Raw genomic sequence first — 16,188 nt, 5'->3', positions numbered from 1 at the left:
ATAACACGAACAAACAAAGCCAAAAAGAGTCTTAGAAAACAGGCAATCACCAATTCAACCGGGGGAAGCTCTTTCCTCAATGGCGTAAAAACGACGACACAGTAAATGGCGCATCAGGATCGCCAGATGGTCCACGAGCACGGTCACGATCAAACGATACATTGGGTTCATCGCTCATGACGAGAGTTGATGTCGAAGCATCGCGAGAGGGCGAAAAGAAACAAAAGGAGTCCAACAATTCACGGTATGACATGGAGCTGATATCCTTGGGCGTGCGGGAGGTCTGTGAGGGCCGCGAGTTTGGCGAGAGGTTTTGCCGGTCAGCAAGGTCATTGGGTGTATTCGAGAGCGGGTCTGGGGAGTCAGGCGGCGACACGGGCGCAGAGTTGGGCGAGACCAGCTCATCCGTATGCGCACGGAACTGAGGAAGTTCCGATTCGTCCCGCACGCCGAGGCTTGAAAGAAGCGGCGACAGAAGATAAAAGTTGTTGCGGTCGAAGTCCGACTCGCCTTGGCGGCGCAAGAAGGATGCCAGATACTTTGGTTTGGGTCTCTGGGAGCGGTCAGCTTTCGAAACTGCTGCTGCACTCACTGCACGCTGTTTAGGGCGGGGCCGCCTCTCGAGCCGCACCATGTAGTTAGAACCACTGTTGTTGTCCCAGTATTCGCAGTCGGGTGTGGTGAAACGTACGCAAAACTCATAGTCCCATCTTCCGCCAGCAGGAAAACGTTCACCAATTTTGGCCAAGTCCAATTTGAAAATGAATCGGTCATAGTTATGGGCCCGGAGCACAGGCGGAGTGTCGGGCACATATATGGCGTCAAGATCCTTTGTGGTTGACCAAGCGTCAGGCGAGTATCGCACTACGACGCTCTTCTCATACGCCATGTTATGCACAGCCACTTGGCCCAAAAGATAGCGTTGGTCTGCCAGCACAAACATGTGTTCCAAAAACACTGGCATATGGCGCACAGCCATGCGCTCGTGGTAAGACAAGGGGGGAAAGTTGAGCACATCCACCAGCCACTGGGGAAACGCAGAATCTCGGGGCGGTGCAGCAAGGCCGCCCGCGGAATCTGCAGGACCGCTCGAGCTGTCCCACGTCACTTCAAGGTCAAGGTCAGCACCTGGGTCGTCCATATCGTCGTCGTCAGTTGCTAAAACGGGCGAGTTCAGTGCCAGTATAGCCGCAGGCCGGTCTTTCTGCGAGAAATATCGCACGTCTGCGTCGCCACCAAAATGAACCAGTTTGTATGTTGGGGTCAGTGGGAGTGAGCGGGACCGAGGTGTGTGCTCTTTCAACAGCAGCTTCACAATCTCTCCCAGTTTTTTCCGCACAAGCAGGTGTTCGGGGTAATCCTCAGGTACTGGCAGAGGACTAGCTGGGGCATCAACAAGGCCAGCATTGATGGCGGAATTACGCCGCGTCGGATCAGACGCCTTAGTGTACTCCTCTTGTGAGCGCAGCGGCTTGTGGATAAAGCGCATCGAAAGCGGCACGGGCGAGGGCGCCTGCCGAGGCCGGTCAAAATAGCCCTTGCGCACGGCGACAAAGCTGCGCGCGCCCGCAGAAGGTGGACTCTCGGGCGACGTTTCCGGACTTGACTGCGCGCCATTGTCCAGTAGGCCCGACAGACTGGTCAGGTTGCGCGACTCGGCCAAAGTACTGGTCAGATGACGTGACTCGCCCGGCAGACCAGTCAGATTGCGTGAAGGGGTCTCCGAATCTGACTCTTTATTTTCTGTGCCGAGGATGCATTGGTCATCCTTGTTATGATGGGCAGATGCTGTTTCTGTCTTGCTGGGTTGAGTGCCTTGGGTATCCTTGGAGTTATCCGAGGCCTGGCCATTTTTCACATTTTGGGCATCTTCCAGTGCATTACTCTGACCATTATTCTGGCAATTTTTGTAGGTGTCATTGGTTTGGATATCATTATTTGCGCCATCTTTGGCGGTATTGGCCGGCAGTGGGTTCAGGCCAATGTTGTGCTTAGACTGGTTGGCCCTGTTATCTCCGTTCTTTGTAGGTTTACTCCCGGAGACTTTGGCTTCCATTGCCTTAGAGTTATTCTTTTCCACGCTTGTATAGCTGCTCGCACCTGTTGTTCCCAGACTCAACTGGCCCACACTTGACTGTCCCAGACATGAGTCTCCCAGAGGAGTCTTTGTCAGATTATCCGCCTTTTTAACACGTAGCGGCTTGGCTAGACCTTCGTCCAAGCTTCGCTTCGTCGTTTCACTCTGCTTGGAACCATTTTTCATCTCGAATGGAGCTTGTGAAGGGCCCAATTCGTCCTTTTCTGAAACGACTCCTGAGTCGGATGGCCCGGTTTCAGTATTTCTATTCTGCATCGCACTCTTGGGGCTGGTCTTTCCTTCTACTGCTTGGGACGAAGCCCCGCCTTGGCCGTTTTTCTCGGCCAGGGCTGAAGAAAATGCAAACATAAACCGCAAAAGTAAAGGGAGAAGGAGATGCACCACGATAAGTTGCGCAGCCTGTATTTGCGCGCAGATCGGTATCGGCGTAGAAAAGAGCCGAATGAAGACAGGACAATAAACTCGGACAAATAATTTTTCTTCCGCGCTGTCCTATTGTATACTGCTTGCTCCGGAAGATGTTCCTCCTGCCCGCCGGGGCCGAATCATGCGTCACTGTGTGGTGCTGCTCATAAAGCGCTTTCGGGTCCTCTGATGTTCTCTGTGGCCGCGCGCGCAGCGGCTATCCGCACAGGGCCCCTGGAACAGGTGATAAAACAAAGACTGCGGTACAGGATGCACTAAGGGCTGACAGTCGGACCCTGCGCAAACCGTACTAAAATGAGGGGAAAGAAAGGAAGGTGGAGTGGCCCACCCGCCATGAACTTAAGTTTTTGCTGGTCTTTGTTCGTTTGATCTGGTGCCTTTAATTTGTCTTTCGGGTGTGCGCACAATCGGGCGCAATGGGGCGCACCAGGTGTCCTACATTGGGCCATTCCGTAAAAATCGTACCAGAATTGCCCCACATATGTGCTTCGATCGGCGCGCAGACACTTAGACCGGCTTTTTCCTTCTTCGCGCTTCGGCGCCGCCCTGCACTGTTCTTTCTTGTTCCGGTTCTTTTCACCCTTCCAGACCCCGGTTGGTGTAGAAAACCCAAAAAAAAAGGGGCCTCCTTCTGTAACAAGTTCATGCCCACCTGAAATGCTTTTTTTATTTTTGTATTTATTCTTTCATTTTTTCTGTTGTGGCTGTTTTTGCTTGTTTAATTGGCTGACTCGGGTGTGCATCTGCATCCATATATTTTTTCTTGGGCATGTGTGGTCACCCTATGGCGGATCCATTGTTCACCTTAGACAACAGAAAAATCGTTATTCTACGTCAGGGTTTTTCCGAAACTCGTCCTGGGGTCATGTCAAAGAGTGGGTACAAATGAGTTTTGTGAAGTACCTGCCTTGATCCTCTATGAATCCCTATTAATGGACTGTTCTTTATAGATGCACCATCCGTATTAGGCGAGGATATCTTGGCTAGAACCAACCTTACCTCAGCTGACATTATTTTTATACATCTAGCTTGCAATACGAGCATGTTTCAAAGAAGAAAGAAAAGACATCTTTAGAGTCCTATTTACGCAACTTATTTCTTTTCTCTTATCCTTAAAACAGGTTATGTAATGTCATAGTCTGATGGTGTCCACGTACCCCATTACCTTCTCTGTAAGTTTAGAGTCTGAAAAGTTTCCTTGGTTAAAGTAAATATGTTGTTTGATTCTTAGCCTGTCTGTATGTTTTTATGTTTTTTTGTCTCTTTTTTTTTTTTTTGGTATCTTCTTCTGCGGCTTTCTTCTTCTCAACACCTACTTACACTTATATTTTAATTCATGGAAAAGAATTCCGTGATGACTGGATAAACTGTTCAACGCAAATGCTTTTCTTCGTTAGGTTTTCCATCATACAAATCAGTAGACTCGCTGAAAACATCGCGGAAAATAAAATCTTAGTTCAGTTTTCATAATGATATATGAAACAGGAAACTTTTGCTGAAACGTTTAGCGCACTCTTTTTTTTCAGCGCAAGATCATGCATTGGATGCGCTAAAGTTTATTCTCTCGTCTCAAATTGGCTAATGACCAACATATGCAACTACAAGCGTTTAGTCATTCTTAAATGCAGGCTTAGATGAGGACAGACATTAGTCTCTGGTATATAAACCTGTCAAATGTATTCTTCTGCTTCCGGGCCATATTCAAACCATAGACATGAAAAAAAAGGATATCCAGGGGGCAGAAGAGGTGGTGTAAATCAACTCTCTCTCTCTCCCCAATGCAAAAGAACTAATGATTGCAATCTTCCCCAGAAACTAGATGCAAGCTTATTTAGTATGCAAACCTTCTCAAGAAGTATGTCTCAGTATTAGGCGATGACAATCTCAAGGAATAAATGAGTCCTCCTATAAGTATAAGAAGACGTTATACAGCAAAACTCAGCTCAAATTAGCCCTGTGTTGTTGAAAGAGTTTCATTTTTCGTTCTTTTCGTGTGCAATCTATGTAGCTTTGAACTGGTGGATATTGGTCTTCACATAAAAGCCGAAGTGGAATATTGAGCAGCACGCAGAGCTACAAAAAGAAAAAAGAAATAGTGTGAAGCATTATTTTTCCATTTTCAATTCTCTCAGATACCTATAGGCTACTTCAGCGTCGTATTACTTAAGGTTTACTGTCTATGAGCCTGTTGTGCAGCTGGACTAAACTTGATGTTGAGTTGAAACATTTTAGTTCAAAATGGCTGGCATGGGGAAAATAGGGCAAAGAGAGTCTATCATCTGGGGAGTGAAACCAGGATCGACATTGAAGAAGTGTCGCAGAAGAATTCAAATTATACCAATTTTCCATGACAGGTCACATGTCGCCTAAGCCTCATAATAATAGTACCTGCATATGCCTCAAGATTAATATCGCAGAGCCTCATCTCTATTACGTTTTTATGTCCATCTTCTGAGCCCAAAGGCTCTGCCGCCACTGCCTGAATCCATTTTGTTAAGCCTCCCTAATATGTCTGATGAGGAAGGGTATCAAATTCCAGCTTCTCAATTGCGGGTCCAACGCAGACTGTCCAAAATTATCTCGGTCAAAATGGCTCAAGATGCAATCAATCGCAGACAAACCCGGGTTTCCCTCGACCTGGAAGACAGTAAAGCGTCACATTCCTCCCAGGAAACAGAAAAGGATGTGTTTTTCCCACTTCGAGGTGCTAAGGCACGGCCAGGGGATATAGATTTTGCCGAGCTCGACGATTTCCTTCGACTGACAACGAAGAAGAAAATTCAATCACTGGTAATGGCTAGCGGCAGTTCACGTACTGGTGATATATCACAAAATGCTCTTCGTTATACACCCAGAAACACGGAGGTGAAGAATGAGCCACTGCTCGAACCAGACGATGCTACCCCCTCTGAAAAGGCAAAGGAGAGTGATAAGGAGGCAACTGCAGAACATCTGTGGCTGCAAAGCTCGGAAGAAAGACCGCTTCCGGGATCACCAGAGTTGGCTTCTGCATCAAATGACCGGTTTTCATACTTTCACTCGCTGAGCGAGGAAACAGTCCATGCGCCAGACCTTGCACTGCTTATCCAAGGTCCTTCAGCTACTTTCTTCAGCCATGGTGAAGGCACGTGGTGGCTTGACTGTACATCTCCAACCGAAGACGAAGTACATGTTTTAGCCAAAGTGTTTGGCCTCCATCCATTGACTGCTGAAGATATTCGCATGAGTGAACCTCGAGAAAAGGTGGAAATGTTCCACAGTTACTACTTCATCTCCTTTCACACATTTGATGCAGATGTGGAATCCCAGCAGTACTTGGAGCCGGTACACATGTACGTGGTCGTTTTCCGCGCGGGCGTGGTCACTTTCCATACTTCTCCTACCGGTGTAGCGGCTAACGTACGGCGGCGTATTCGCCAGCTCCGTGATTATGTGGATGTGAGTCCCGATTGGATTTGCTATGCACTTATAGATGCGGTCACGGATGGTTTCGCCCCAGTGATCACAGCAATTGAGCATGAAGCCGATGCCATAGACAACTCTGTCTTCATTACACGTCTGACAGACTTTGGATCAATGTTGAAACGCATTGGGCAGTGCAGGCACACGGTGATGGGTTTGATGAAACTATTGGCCAACAAAGCCGATGTCATCAAAATGTTCGCCAAACGCTGTCAGGAGCACGCTGATGGACGAGTGATATCCCCGAGGAGCGATATTGCCCTTTACTTGGGCGATATCCAGGATCATATTGTGACAATGTACCAGAGTCTATCTGCGTATGAAAAGATTTTCAGCCGGTCGCAGGCAAACTATTTGGCGCAATTGCAAGTTGAGTCTTTTGATCTGAATTTGCTGACAAGTGAAATGTTAGAGAACCTTACGATTCTTGGAACTTTGCTTATTCCCATCAATGTTGTTACGGGTATTTTTGGTACCAATGTGCTCATTCCAGGAAAAAACGATAACTCATTGTTGTGGTTTTTTGGTATCATAATTTTTGTGCTTGTATTTCTGGTTATCATGTTTGTGCTCATCAAATATTATACTCATAAAGATGCTCAGGTACAGCAACAAGATTTTGATGACTCTATTGTTCGTTCCATTAAAAGCGCTGAATTGCGCAAGAAGAACCGTACTCGCTCGGTTGTCAGCTTTCCGGGAAGATACGAAGTTTAATTTTAGATTATTCCGACTGTCAATTTCGTATCTAATTTTTTTTTTTTTTTTTTTTTTTATATGTATTTTCCTCTTTGCATATCTAGTCGAAAATTACTTCGTCATGTAAAATATATGACAACAACATTTCTTAAAGTTCTCGTTGTGAAAATAGATACGCCTTTTCCTCTGTGCGGCCTAGCGTACGTGATGATCATAGCAAAGGTAAGTCAATTATCACATACTTCTAATTTGAGTCTTAATACATACCCAGTATAGTCGGAAAACCTTTGGATTTTCGAAGAAAGCTAAACAAAGTTGGTTGGCTAGAAGTAGCACTTTTCGATACACTTAGTCACTGTGTCTCTTCAGAACATACAGGAAAGCCAAAGTTACTATAGTGGACGACACTGCATTGAACCGGTTCTCCTGCAGAACTGTGGCTTAATAGAATTGTTGTACGTACACTGAGGTTAAGGCTCGTCTCACTTAAAAAAAGCGCCCAAGTGAATTTATGACATACGCTTCTCAAAGTGTGCCTGAGACAGGAGCACTAAGGATTTCAAAAGAACAGTAAGTCTTTTCAAAATATGAATATATACCCTCAACAAAAAAAACGTCTCCCGGGGGTGAGTCGAACACCCGATCTCAAGATTACAAATCCATTACAGTCTCGCGCCTTAGCCAGCTTGGCCACCGAGAGGAACGTTGAAAGAAATTTTCGTTCAGCAATATTATTCTGATACATGTACTGTTCAAATTTCGAACATTAAAATGGTAAACAAAATTAATTAGTGAATTAACAAAGATCATGTTGAAAAATGAAACTAACTCTACCGCTTGTTTACCAATGAAAATATGCAATTCAGAGAATATTTAGAAGTCAACAGTATATGTTTTATTATAGCTGCTTCCAAAAGTGTAACATACTGCTCCACCGCCGACGATAGTATTACCGGCCAATTGAGAGCCAACAAAGACAGGAAAAGTCTTCCACACTGTATCAGATATTGGAACAGCGTACACCTTCTCCGTGGAAAGAGAAATTTTAAGTATGGTGTCAGAACGGCGAGGAGACATTTTCCCTGTTCCACCCATTAGATATAGATCTGATTCTATCAATTTTGCCATTGCTGAAATTCGTGCCAAATGAGATGATTCGACAAACAAAGACACGGCGATAGTGTCACCATATACAAATTTGTACATGGCACCACTAAGACGAGGCTCAATGTCGTTTTCCATCCCACCAATCACATATCCTGTCTTGGAGAGAGAATCATATACTATGCAATAACTCTTTAGCAGAGGGATATGTCCCTCTGTTGCAACTTCTGTGACGGTAAACGGCGCCTTGGTTACCTCCCAGAACTTGCCATTTGCAAACACTAAAGCTTTCCCTGTGGAAATACAGACTGCCGAATGTCTGGACATAGACTCGGGCATGTTCCCTAAAAGGGACCATTCCTGGTTCGCTGTTGAAAATAACCAAACATCACTTAGCTGAAATCCTGGTCGTGTCCGTCCACCAATGAGAAGAAGAGTTCCATCGTCAAGACTCACCATACAATGTGACATACGTGGGGAAGGTTTTGCTTTCGTCGTTACAACAGAGATAGAATGCTCAATCTTCAATAGTTGGTCTGTTCTGGTTTGCGATAGCCCTCCATGCACATAAACTGCGCCAGACGAAGATGCTGCTGGAAACTTTAGGTTCACTGACAAATCCATGGAGTGGCATGTTAATGAGATTGGCTCCGTACATGGCAATTCAAACTCTGGATTTGGACGGGGGAAAATGGCCTGCTCAGACACAGTAGCATGTAGGATTATGTAATGCTGGCAGTAAAGAATGAGTTCCTCCCATTCATCAAAATCTTCCACAAGAGCAACCTTGCGTTTTTCCTCAATCAGGAAAAAGTGTTCCCACGCTTCAAACAAATCAAGCACTTCTGAAAAGTGGAAATATTTAGAGAATCGATCAAGTTGTTTTTCTTTGCTTGGATATGCTTCTACGCATTGTAATGGCGACAGCAAGTGGCCAAAATGGTAAAGCATTTTTTGGGCGAAAAAATGGTCTTTGCCTGCTGGTAGAATTTGCTCGAGAGACAAGAAATGGGCATTTGGGATTTGACCGCATATTTGGACGATCATATTAGCATCTTCAGGCACCATATATGCCAAAGAAACTTCTGCAAGAAATATTGCAGCTCCATCATTATCCAAAAGAGCATCTATCTGTTTATGGAACAAGTCGGCATCCTTCAAGTCGCAACCAACCAATTTGTATGACTGCGAAGCCCAAACCGTGCCCAACAGGCTTTCCATATCAATCTGTGCTCCTAGAGTATCAAGAATCTCAGGAACATTACGGATCATCGCTGATTTCTTTTCGGCGAGATCCGGGTAGTCGAAATCGAGACATTCAAAACGTGGATCCAGAGATATGAGTTCGAAGGCGAGCGAATCAAAACCACAACCCAAGTTAATGACCCGAATCTTTTGCTTGGGGTATTTGGATGCAATCGATGAAATAGCTCTCTTCACGGTTTCCATTCGTATCCAGAAAACCCTATTGTCCCCCGGAGAACGTCGTTTAGCTTTGGGCAATAGAAGTTCAAGGTATCGAGTAGCATCTGGATTCAAAACCGGACCATATATAGCTTCAACAGAACGTTTAGACAATATGGAGGAGTCGTTCGTGCCTTGGATCTGCGAGTCCTGGTATGCTTGTTTCTTTTTGACATTCACCATATTTGCCAATGTGATGGGATGAGAGTGATTGGTCACGAGGAGAGCTAAGCGGAAATAATCTAACAATTGGTATAATGAGACCAATAGACTGATGAAGTAGAGAAAGGATGGTCGAAATCACTGAAATAACGGTGTTAAACCAAGGCAGAAAAGTTCTAAACCTCGACTAGGAAACGAGATGAGAAAGTCGCACATACATTTATGGTTCATATAACTTCACAGATGCAAGATTTCGGACGGGAAAGAAGCATGCAAGGCAGGAATAATCTCGATCGAATTTTTTTACAGTAGCCTTCTATGTTCCTAGATTTTCAACTTTGTCAGGCGGAAGATATTGATCAAGATATGCGATCATTGTCTTAAGATGCCATTCTACAGCAAGACTTCAAATCATTCTATTCTCCATTAGCGTTGAAATTTCACACTTCCAATAGTCTATTTTACATTACAAAACACCCCGGAATGCCTTTTTCAATTCCGTGGAAGCTTCTTCTGTCAGGACATACTGACACAGCTTTAAATACTGAGCAGCAGCCAATGTCATTCTCATATCCTTGAGCGATATCTCTGCTGCTGCTGCATCAGTCATGATTTCATCCTCATCGCCATTTTCGTTTTTTTCCGAGACGAACTCATCTGTCTGGAGACCGTTTCCACATTTGATCCACACACGGCCGTTGATCCCTATAGCAATTTCAAACGAGCACCTGGATGCAAGCTTTTCTAAGAAAATGCAGCTCTTGTTAAACAAGAGTTCTCGGGCAAAGTTCATGTTGACATCGAAAATGAATCCAGACTCATCGAGTAAACCGAAACCACCTTCTTTTCCTGTCTCCGGGTCAAAGCACTCGATTTCTGTATCTATATCTGGAAGAGCCTCGCTTACTCGGGCGTATACAGCCTGGTCCACTTTCAAGTTGGGTCTATTTTTTTTCGTGGCATTTGGAAATGCCATCATGGAAAGTTGCACAGGAGCAGAGTGGTTTTGAAGAGACACTTTGAAAAAGTCTCCGTAAACTCCGGTTATGTAGCCAATAACTAAATCATTGACTTGTGGAATGTATCGCTTGGAATTGGATTCGATGTATAAGAGCTTGTCATTACTTTTTTTACTGGCAGAAGTGGATTTTAGTATTCCAGCCTGCAGTGGGATAATCTGGTGTGATTTTGGATATTTGTATATGCCTGGACCAATAGTAATCTCAGCTTGGCCTTCCACTTCCGACGCTAATGAGTCGCCTGGCAATATTATCGACATGTGGAGTGAAGAAGGTTTGAGATAATGCGATGAGAAAATATGGAAGGAAGTCATGATGTGTATGCAGTACGTTGGACCCAGTCAAGAGAAAGAACGGAATGTTGATGGCTAGGATGCGCCTCTACGTTAGAGTAATACGTAGATGGTCCTTTTCTCTGTCTAGTTTTTTTTTCGTCCTCTTTTTCTCCTTTTTTTGGCTCGTTTTTTTTCATTCTCATAGCATTTCTTGTCTTTTCGTCGGTCAACGAACACGATAGCAACAACTCATAGCTACCAGATACTCTACTTGATATCTTTTAGGGGCGAGAATGGTAACATCTTGGGCTACACCTATCCTGTTTTGTCATCTTTTCATGTTTAGGAGACTCTATTCCTTAGTTCCGCGAGTCGTTATTTCCGCACATGGATCGACATATAATGCCCCTAATTCTCAATCCACTCCATCTTTTCAGATTCATCTTCCTTTCCTTTTCCCGTCTCTGCAATAGACTATTCGCTAAAACCTCATTTGAATACTTATTCTGTGGGCAATTGAAGAATCCAGTGTCATCCGTGCCTTTCTTCCCTCTTGTCTCTTCCAGTATCTCTTTTCACCAACACCTTAACAATGGCGTCTAAACCATCCCGTGCTCCTGATTTTTTTGAGCGCTACTACATTTGCAGAGACACGTGTGGCTATCTCAATAAGGGGTTCAACATTTCCGCCCGCTTGTCGCGTCCTGTTAATGATGCTGTCTTGTCCCAGGCCCTCAGAGCCACAGTGCTTGCTCACCCGCACTACCTTTTGCATATGGTACGAGCTGATGGCTGCAAAACCGCTGATCCCCGCGAAGAAGACGCGAAAGCAAATGGCACAAATTACGAGGTGCAGTTTGTGGAGAAGCTCGCTTTCAGCGACGTTGTGCGTCACGCGTCGGTGCCAGCGTTAAACGACGAAGAGTTGGCCCGTTTGGCGACAGTGCGCACGCCATGTGACGTATCAACCCCGTCATGGTATCTTAACGTGTGTGAAACTGACGAAGGACAATATTTAACGTTTGCCTGTAACCACGTATTCTTCGATGGTCGTTCGGCGGTACACTTCTTTGACGATTTGGTGAAAGCTCTCGCAGCTGTCACTGATAAGCTAGGCGAGAATGGAGAAACCGAACTTTCATCAGAGGTGGCCTTCGTGGACACTTTATTTGACCTGAGCACGGACAACGTAGACATGCCTCCAGCAAGCTCTGAGGTTGTTAATTTGTATCAATCATCGTGGTGGTTTGCCCTCAAGACCATTGGTCTTTATTTTTTGCCAACGCCATTGAAGAAGCTTTGGAAATATTGGTGGGGTATTTCACCCAAACGAATGATCTCGGTGCTGCCACTTACAGCAATAAATCCATGTGCTTTTAGGCGTGTTCATCTTGACGCGGCGCAAGCTGCTTCGCTTTTGGCACGTTGCCGCAAGTTGGGTGTCACGATTACTTCTTACCTTGCTGCAAGTGTCTGCCATGCCTTGGATAATAGTGTTGTTCCTGCTTTGGGTGGTTCATTTGTGCACTCGCTCAAGCTTGTTGTATGTGGCCGTCGGCATTATCCGAATCAAATTGATGCGACCCGCTATGGACTCTATGTATCTCCTGCTACAGACTACGTAGCTTCAGGACTGGACTTGAATGAAACTGCTCGCACTGTGTCTCAAAGACTCTCTGCACTGACAGGCAATCGCGCGCTCTTCTGGATGACAGGATTGCTCAATTACATTAATATCTGGGATCACTTCCGTGGCGAGTTTGACGGCAAGCATCAGCGCGCTACAATCGAAATTTCGAACGTGGGAATGGTGCGCATTGAGCACGGTCTGTGGGCCGTTGACGACATGGTATTCAGTCAGGGCGTGACAACCACGCACATTACTCTTTCCGTCATCAGTACGCCACATGGAGGTCTAAACATTGTTATGGCGACACACGATGAGTTGTGTAAAGTTGAAAATGAGGGTATTCCAGTAATCGACACCTTCTATAAGGTGTTTGAGGCTGACTTGACCAGTTAAATTATGCACCTCGTTGATATTATGTGGTACTTATCTTGGCGCGCATCGTATATGCGAACGAATCTGTGGCATTGAATATAAATTAGAGACTTCGCTTCATACCTTACACTGCTTTCTAATTATCTCTTTACTATATATTGCAAATGATTTTGTGCGTTTCTCAGGCAATGGGAAGCATCGGCAAGTACAAAAGCTATTAACGGTGTACTACAATCCCAATGCCCAGATAAAGTGATTCCTTGGCAATGGTTACGATTACATGGACAATAAAAGACTCGGAATATGATTCTCAGCTAAATCAAGGCAAAGCTTTGAGTAAATCCATCATCAGCACCTAGGCAAGCAAATCGCACTCATCATTTGCAGCCATAAAATCATCTGCAGTGAATTATTCGAGGCTAATGTTGTGGTCTGTTATACGCAGGATGTATCTGGACGCACCAGTGCAACTGACCAGAGCCCCACGTGCGCCGCGTTATCTGCTGCAATATTGCAGCCAGAACAGGCTGTAATTAGTCGCACAAGACCCATGTGGGCAATTTTTCTCTCGTGTGACCACTATATACTCTATACGTCGCCCCTCCAGCTGCAACGTGGGTATCAAAAACGTGCATCAACGGCGATAGTTTATTGCACAAGGGCAAATTATAAAAGTCGTGTGGAAGTTTTCGCCTTGTGCTTATATTGGTTTGGCTTGTTTCGCTCGTTGATAGAGGAAAGACCTAAATCACATCCACTCAGGACCCTGTCCAGTTATATCCAACCCATATTTGGTTACGCAAGTCTTTTCGAAATTTGTTGACATCGTTATGCGTTTGACAGCTCCACCATTACTCAAAACCACGATCATTCAGTTGAACAAGGATATCGATCCTGAGGACAATAATTATGAAATTCTCACCAACGGCTATGGTGATAACACGAACCGTGAAATGGTTCCGACCATTTCGTACGCTGATGAGCAGCCACGCAAGAAGAGAAGAAGACTGTCATCTTTGGTTGATGAAGAAGAACTTGCTAAGCGGCGCCATGAGACAAAACAGCTCCATTCCGTGATCGAGAAGCGCCGGCGCATCAAAATCAACCGAGAATTCGAGGCTCTAAAGTACCTTATCCCCGCGTGTCGTAGTGCTGACACCGGGAAGCGTCTGGGCACTGGAAACAACAATGGCGCAAAGATTGATGGCATGTATAAATTGACTATCTTGAAGGCTGCCGTCGAATATATCTTATACTTGCACCACGTTGTGAAAGAACAACATGACGCGTTAAGCCAAGTGCTGGATGAGTACGACTACGATGTGGGGTTCTGCGATGCAGCACTCGATGTGAATCAGTACCGTAACATTGATCATGATTTTGACTTCTCTGAACTTGCAATGACTGCACCGATGGTACGCACCACATCACTGCTGCGAAGCCGATGTGAAACAGTTGCGGAGGTGAACGAGTTCGAACAAAACGAAGGGAGGCAGGCGCGCGCCAAGTCCGACACTGCTGCATTCATAGCACACAAGTCACAGAAGGCGCTGCTTCCTACCCCAGACGTCACGCCAGACATGGCGCCCATTTTCACACTTCTCGCGGAAAGTGAGGCCAATGGCGGAGCTTCATCTCGCGACAATCTTTTGTCAACGCGGGCGTTCCTGTTTGAGTCTAGCTCACGTGGGTCCGTGTCTTCGAACACTTCGCCCTTCACAGTACCTAATAAATCACTGGTGAAGAGTACATTTCACCTACCCGACGCTGCTCTTGCCAGTGCTGCTACTGGTCCAGCTTCGGTGGCTGGACCTCGCAAGATGTTCTTCAAGACCAAGGTCCCTGCTACCAACACCATTCAGCACGTGGGTGACACCGAGGAGGTCGAGCCCAGCCGTGTTGAGGATGCCACACGTGCGTTGTTAACGCTCCGAAAACCCAGCATCGACAATCTCTTGAACTAGCCTAAGCGAGGCAGCTACTCTAATCCTCCCTTTCCATGTACATTATAGCTGAGCGCTCTCGCGCAACCAATCAACGTATTCGTCTACCAAGCTTGGCCATGCGTCCATCTCGTTGTAAGCCGCAAGGGTCTTGGGCGCGGGCTCCATCACCTCGTAGTAGAAACGCAACCACATATTCCACGTGTCTCTAGTAACCGGGCGAGCAGCGTTTTCAACAAACTCGCACCATTGTTCCACTCGCTTCACCAAAACCTCATCCTGATGTTCGTTCGAAGCCATGGAATCAATAAAAAGAAGATGCCAATATGCCGCAGCATCAGGCGCAGGAAGCGTTTTCCCGGCGCCGCGCCCGCGCACAAAATCAAAAACGTAACGGTAGAATTGTTCGAAGCGGTTGCGATTTGCGCGGAGCTCGTAGTGCTGTTTGTCGATGTACGACCGCATACCCTTCAAAGAGTCTATGCCGTTGGCGCCCCACACAGAGAAAAAATCGTCGCGCGAAAACTCACCTGTCTGGGGCGACCGCAACAAGAATGCAAGGGTCAAGCATCGCAGATCTTCTGGCGCAAGCCCCAAGTCTGCCAAATACTGTAACGTGCCATCGATCAAAATGGACTCTTGGTCATTCGCGTCGTGATAGCGCTCCCAAAGCTCCTTAAGTGCTTCCGATGGGACGCTAGCATAGTATGCATCCACGGCAGCATTAAGGTTCCCGTTATGTTTATCCAAATATGCCGAAGCCTCGGCCGCCAGTGCAGACGTGATTTTGCGGAATTGCTGGGAGAGTGACATGGGAACTCTTTTATGGATACGTGCTAGGTATGGAAGAACAGGATATGCTAGTATGAGGCGTTGGGTATATTTCACGCTTCTTCGAGATACCAATAACGAAGGAAGAGACAGGCAAAATCTATACCGCTTATGCCCTGTGGAATAAGTTCGAGGTTTGAGTTGGTGGAGTTCGCGCGCTGAGAACTTGTGATTTCCAAGCCTGCATCAAGAAGGGCCTAACATCGGTTAGTTCTAATACTCCGACATCGTCTACGATAGCAGCAAGTGGACGCAATAAGTCAGTAAGTCGCTTTCAGTTAAGCGGATTTCCCAGTTAAGTGGATTTCCCCAAACCTTCTCTTTGTTTTCTTTCCAGAAAATAAAGAAGCAGTACATTCATTTCTCTTCGTCCCGGCCAAAAGAATAAAATTTTGTAAAACAGATACTACTATCTTCCAAGTAACTCAGACTAAAGTTCTAATAAAGACTTTACGAAAACAAACAATAATAACAAGTAGAAGACTACAAATGAAAGACTCAGCTTACGATGTGCTAAGAAGACTATTCGCACAGTAGAATTATTATCTCCTAATGTCACTCAAAGGAAATCAGAAATGCTACTGAAGTGGAAAATGGTGAAAGTATTGTAGAAGAAAGACAAAAACAGCAAGAATTATCAACTGAACTTCAAACATCTTGAAGTTACATAACTGCTTCTTAGTTGATCTTTACTCTGGCCATC

The 16,188-nt window shown here is 45.6% G+C and overlaps 7 protein-coding genes and 1 non-coding gene across 8 annotated transcripts; 3 read left to right on the top strand and 5 right to left on the bottom strand. All coding sequences in view use genetic code 12, as the record gives it.

The window, feature by feature from the left end:
- Window positions 1-76: 76 nt before the first annotated feature.
- FOB63_001927 (uncharacterized protein) lies at window positions 77-2,446 on the bottom strand (the record flags this gene model as incomplete). Its single annotated transcript, XM_002617937.2, has 1 exon — window positions 77-2,446. The coding sequence occupies one exon, from the start codon at window positions 2,444-2,446 to the stop codon at window positions 77-79; it is 2,370 nt and encodes a 789-aa protein (XP_002617983.2).
- A 2,586-nt stretch (window positions 2,447-5,032) lies between these two features.
- On the top strand, window positions 5,033-6,703 carry FOB63_001926 (magnesium transporter CorA family protein; the record flags this gene model as incomplete). Its single annotated transcript, XM_002617938.2, has 1 exon — window positions 5,033-6,703. One exon carries the CDS (start codon window positions 5,033-5,035, stop codon window positions 6,701-6,703), a length of 1,671 nt encoding a protein of 556 aa, XP_002617984.2.
- A 598-nt stretch (window positions 6,704-7,301) lies between these two features.
- Window positions 7,302-7,385, bottom strand: FOB63_005535. The gene has a single exon. It is a non-coding gene; the product is annotated as a tRNA-Tyr (tRNA).
- A 173-nt stretch (window positions 7,386-7,558) lies between these two features.
- Window positions 7,559-9,436, bottom strand: FOB63_001925 (tRNA methyltransferase; the record flags this gene model as incomplete). The annotated part of the gene is made up of 1 exon (XM_002617939.2): window positions 7,559-9,436. The coding sequence occupies one exon, from the start codon at window positions 9,434-9,436 to the stop codon at window positions 7,559-7,561; it is 1,878 nt and encodes a 625-aa protein (XP_002617985.2).
- Window positions 9,437-9,881: 445 nt separating this feature from the next.
- RRP40 (exosome non-catalytic core subunit) lies at window positions 9,882-10,748 on the bottom strand (the record flags this gene model as incomplete). The annotated part of the gene is made up of 1 exon (XM_002617940.1): window positions 9,882-10,748. One exon carries the CDS (start codon window positions 10,746-10,748, stop codon window positions 9,882-9,884), a length of 867 nt encoding a protein of 288 aa, XP_002617986.1.
- A 553-nt stretch (window positions 10,749-11,301) lies between these two features.
- Window positions 11,302-12,732, top strand: FOB63_001923 (Alcohol acetyltransferase family protein; the record flags this gene model as incomplete). Its single annotated transcript, XM_002617941.1, has 1 exon — window positions 11,302-12,732. One exon carries the CDS (start codon window positions 11,302-11,304, stop codon window positions 12,730-12,732), a length of 1,431 nt encoding a protein of 476 aa, XP_002617987.1.
- An 809-nt stretch (window positions 12,733-13,541) lies between these two features.
- TRY6 (Try6p) lies at window positions 13,542-14,675 on the top strand (the record flags this gene model as incomplete). The annotated part of the gene is made up of 1 exon (XM_002617942.1): window positions 13,542-14,675. One exon carries the CDS (start codon window positions 13,542-13,544, stop codon window positions 14,673-14,675), a length of 1,134 nt encoding a protein of 377 aa, XP_002617988.1.
- A 42-nt stretch (window positions 14,676-14,717) lies between these two features.
- FOB63_001921 (NEDD8 ligase) lies at window positions 14,718-15,467 on the bottom strand (the record flags this gene model as incomplete). Its single annotated transcript, XM_002617943.1, has 1 exon — window positions 14,718-15,467. The coding sequence occupies one exon, from the start codon at window positions 15,465-15,467 to the stop codon at window positions 14,718-14,720; it is 750 nt and encodes a 249-aa protein (XP_002617989.1).
- Window positions 15,468-16,188: the final 721 nt, after the last annotated feature.

The sequence above is a fragment of the Clavispora lusitaniae genome, assembly GCF_014636115.1.
Source record: "Clavispora lusitaniae strain FDAARGOS_655 chromosome Unknown tig00000038_pilon, whole genome shotgun sequence".
NCBI classification, from domain to species: domain Eukaryota; kingdom Fungi; phylum Ascomycota; class Pichiomycetes; order Serinales; family Metschnikowiaceae; genus Clavispora; species Clavispora lusitaniae.
The sequence above is the reverse complement of the archived record's forward strand: the minus strand, read 5'-3'. Positions and strand labels throughout refer to the sequence as shown.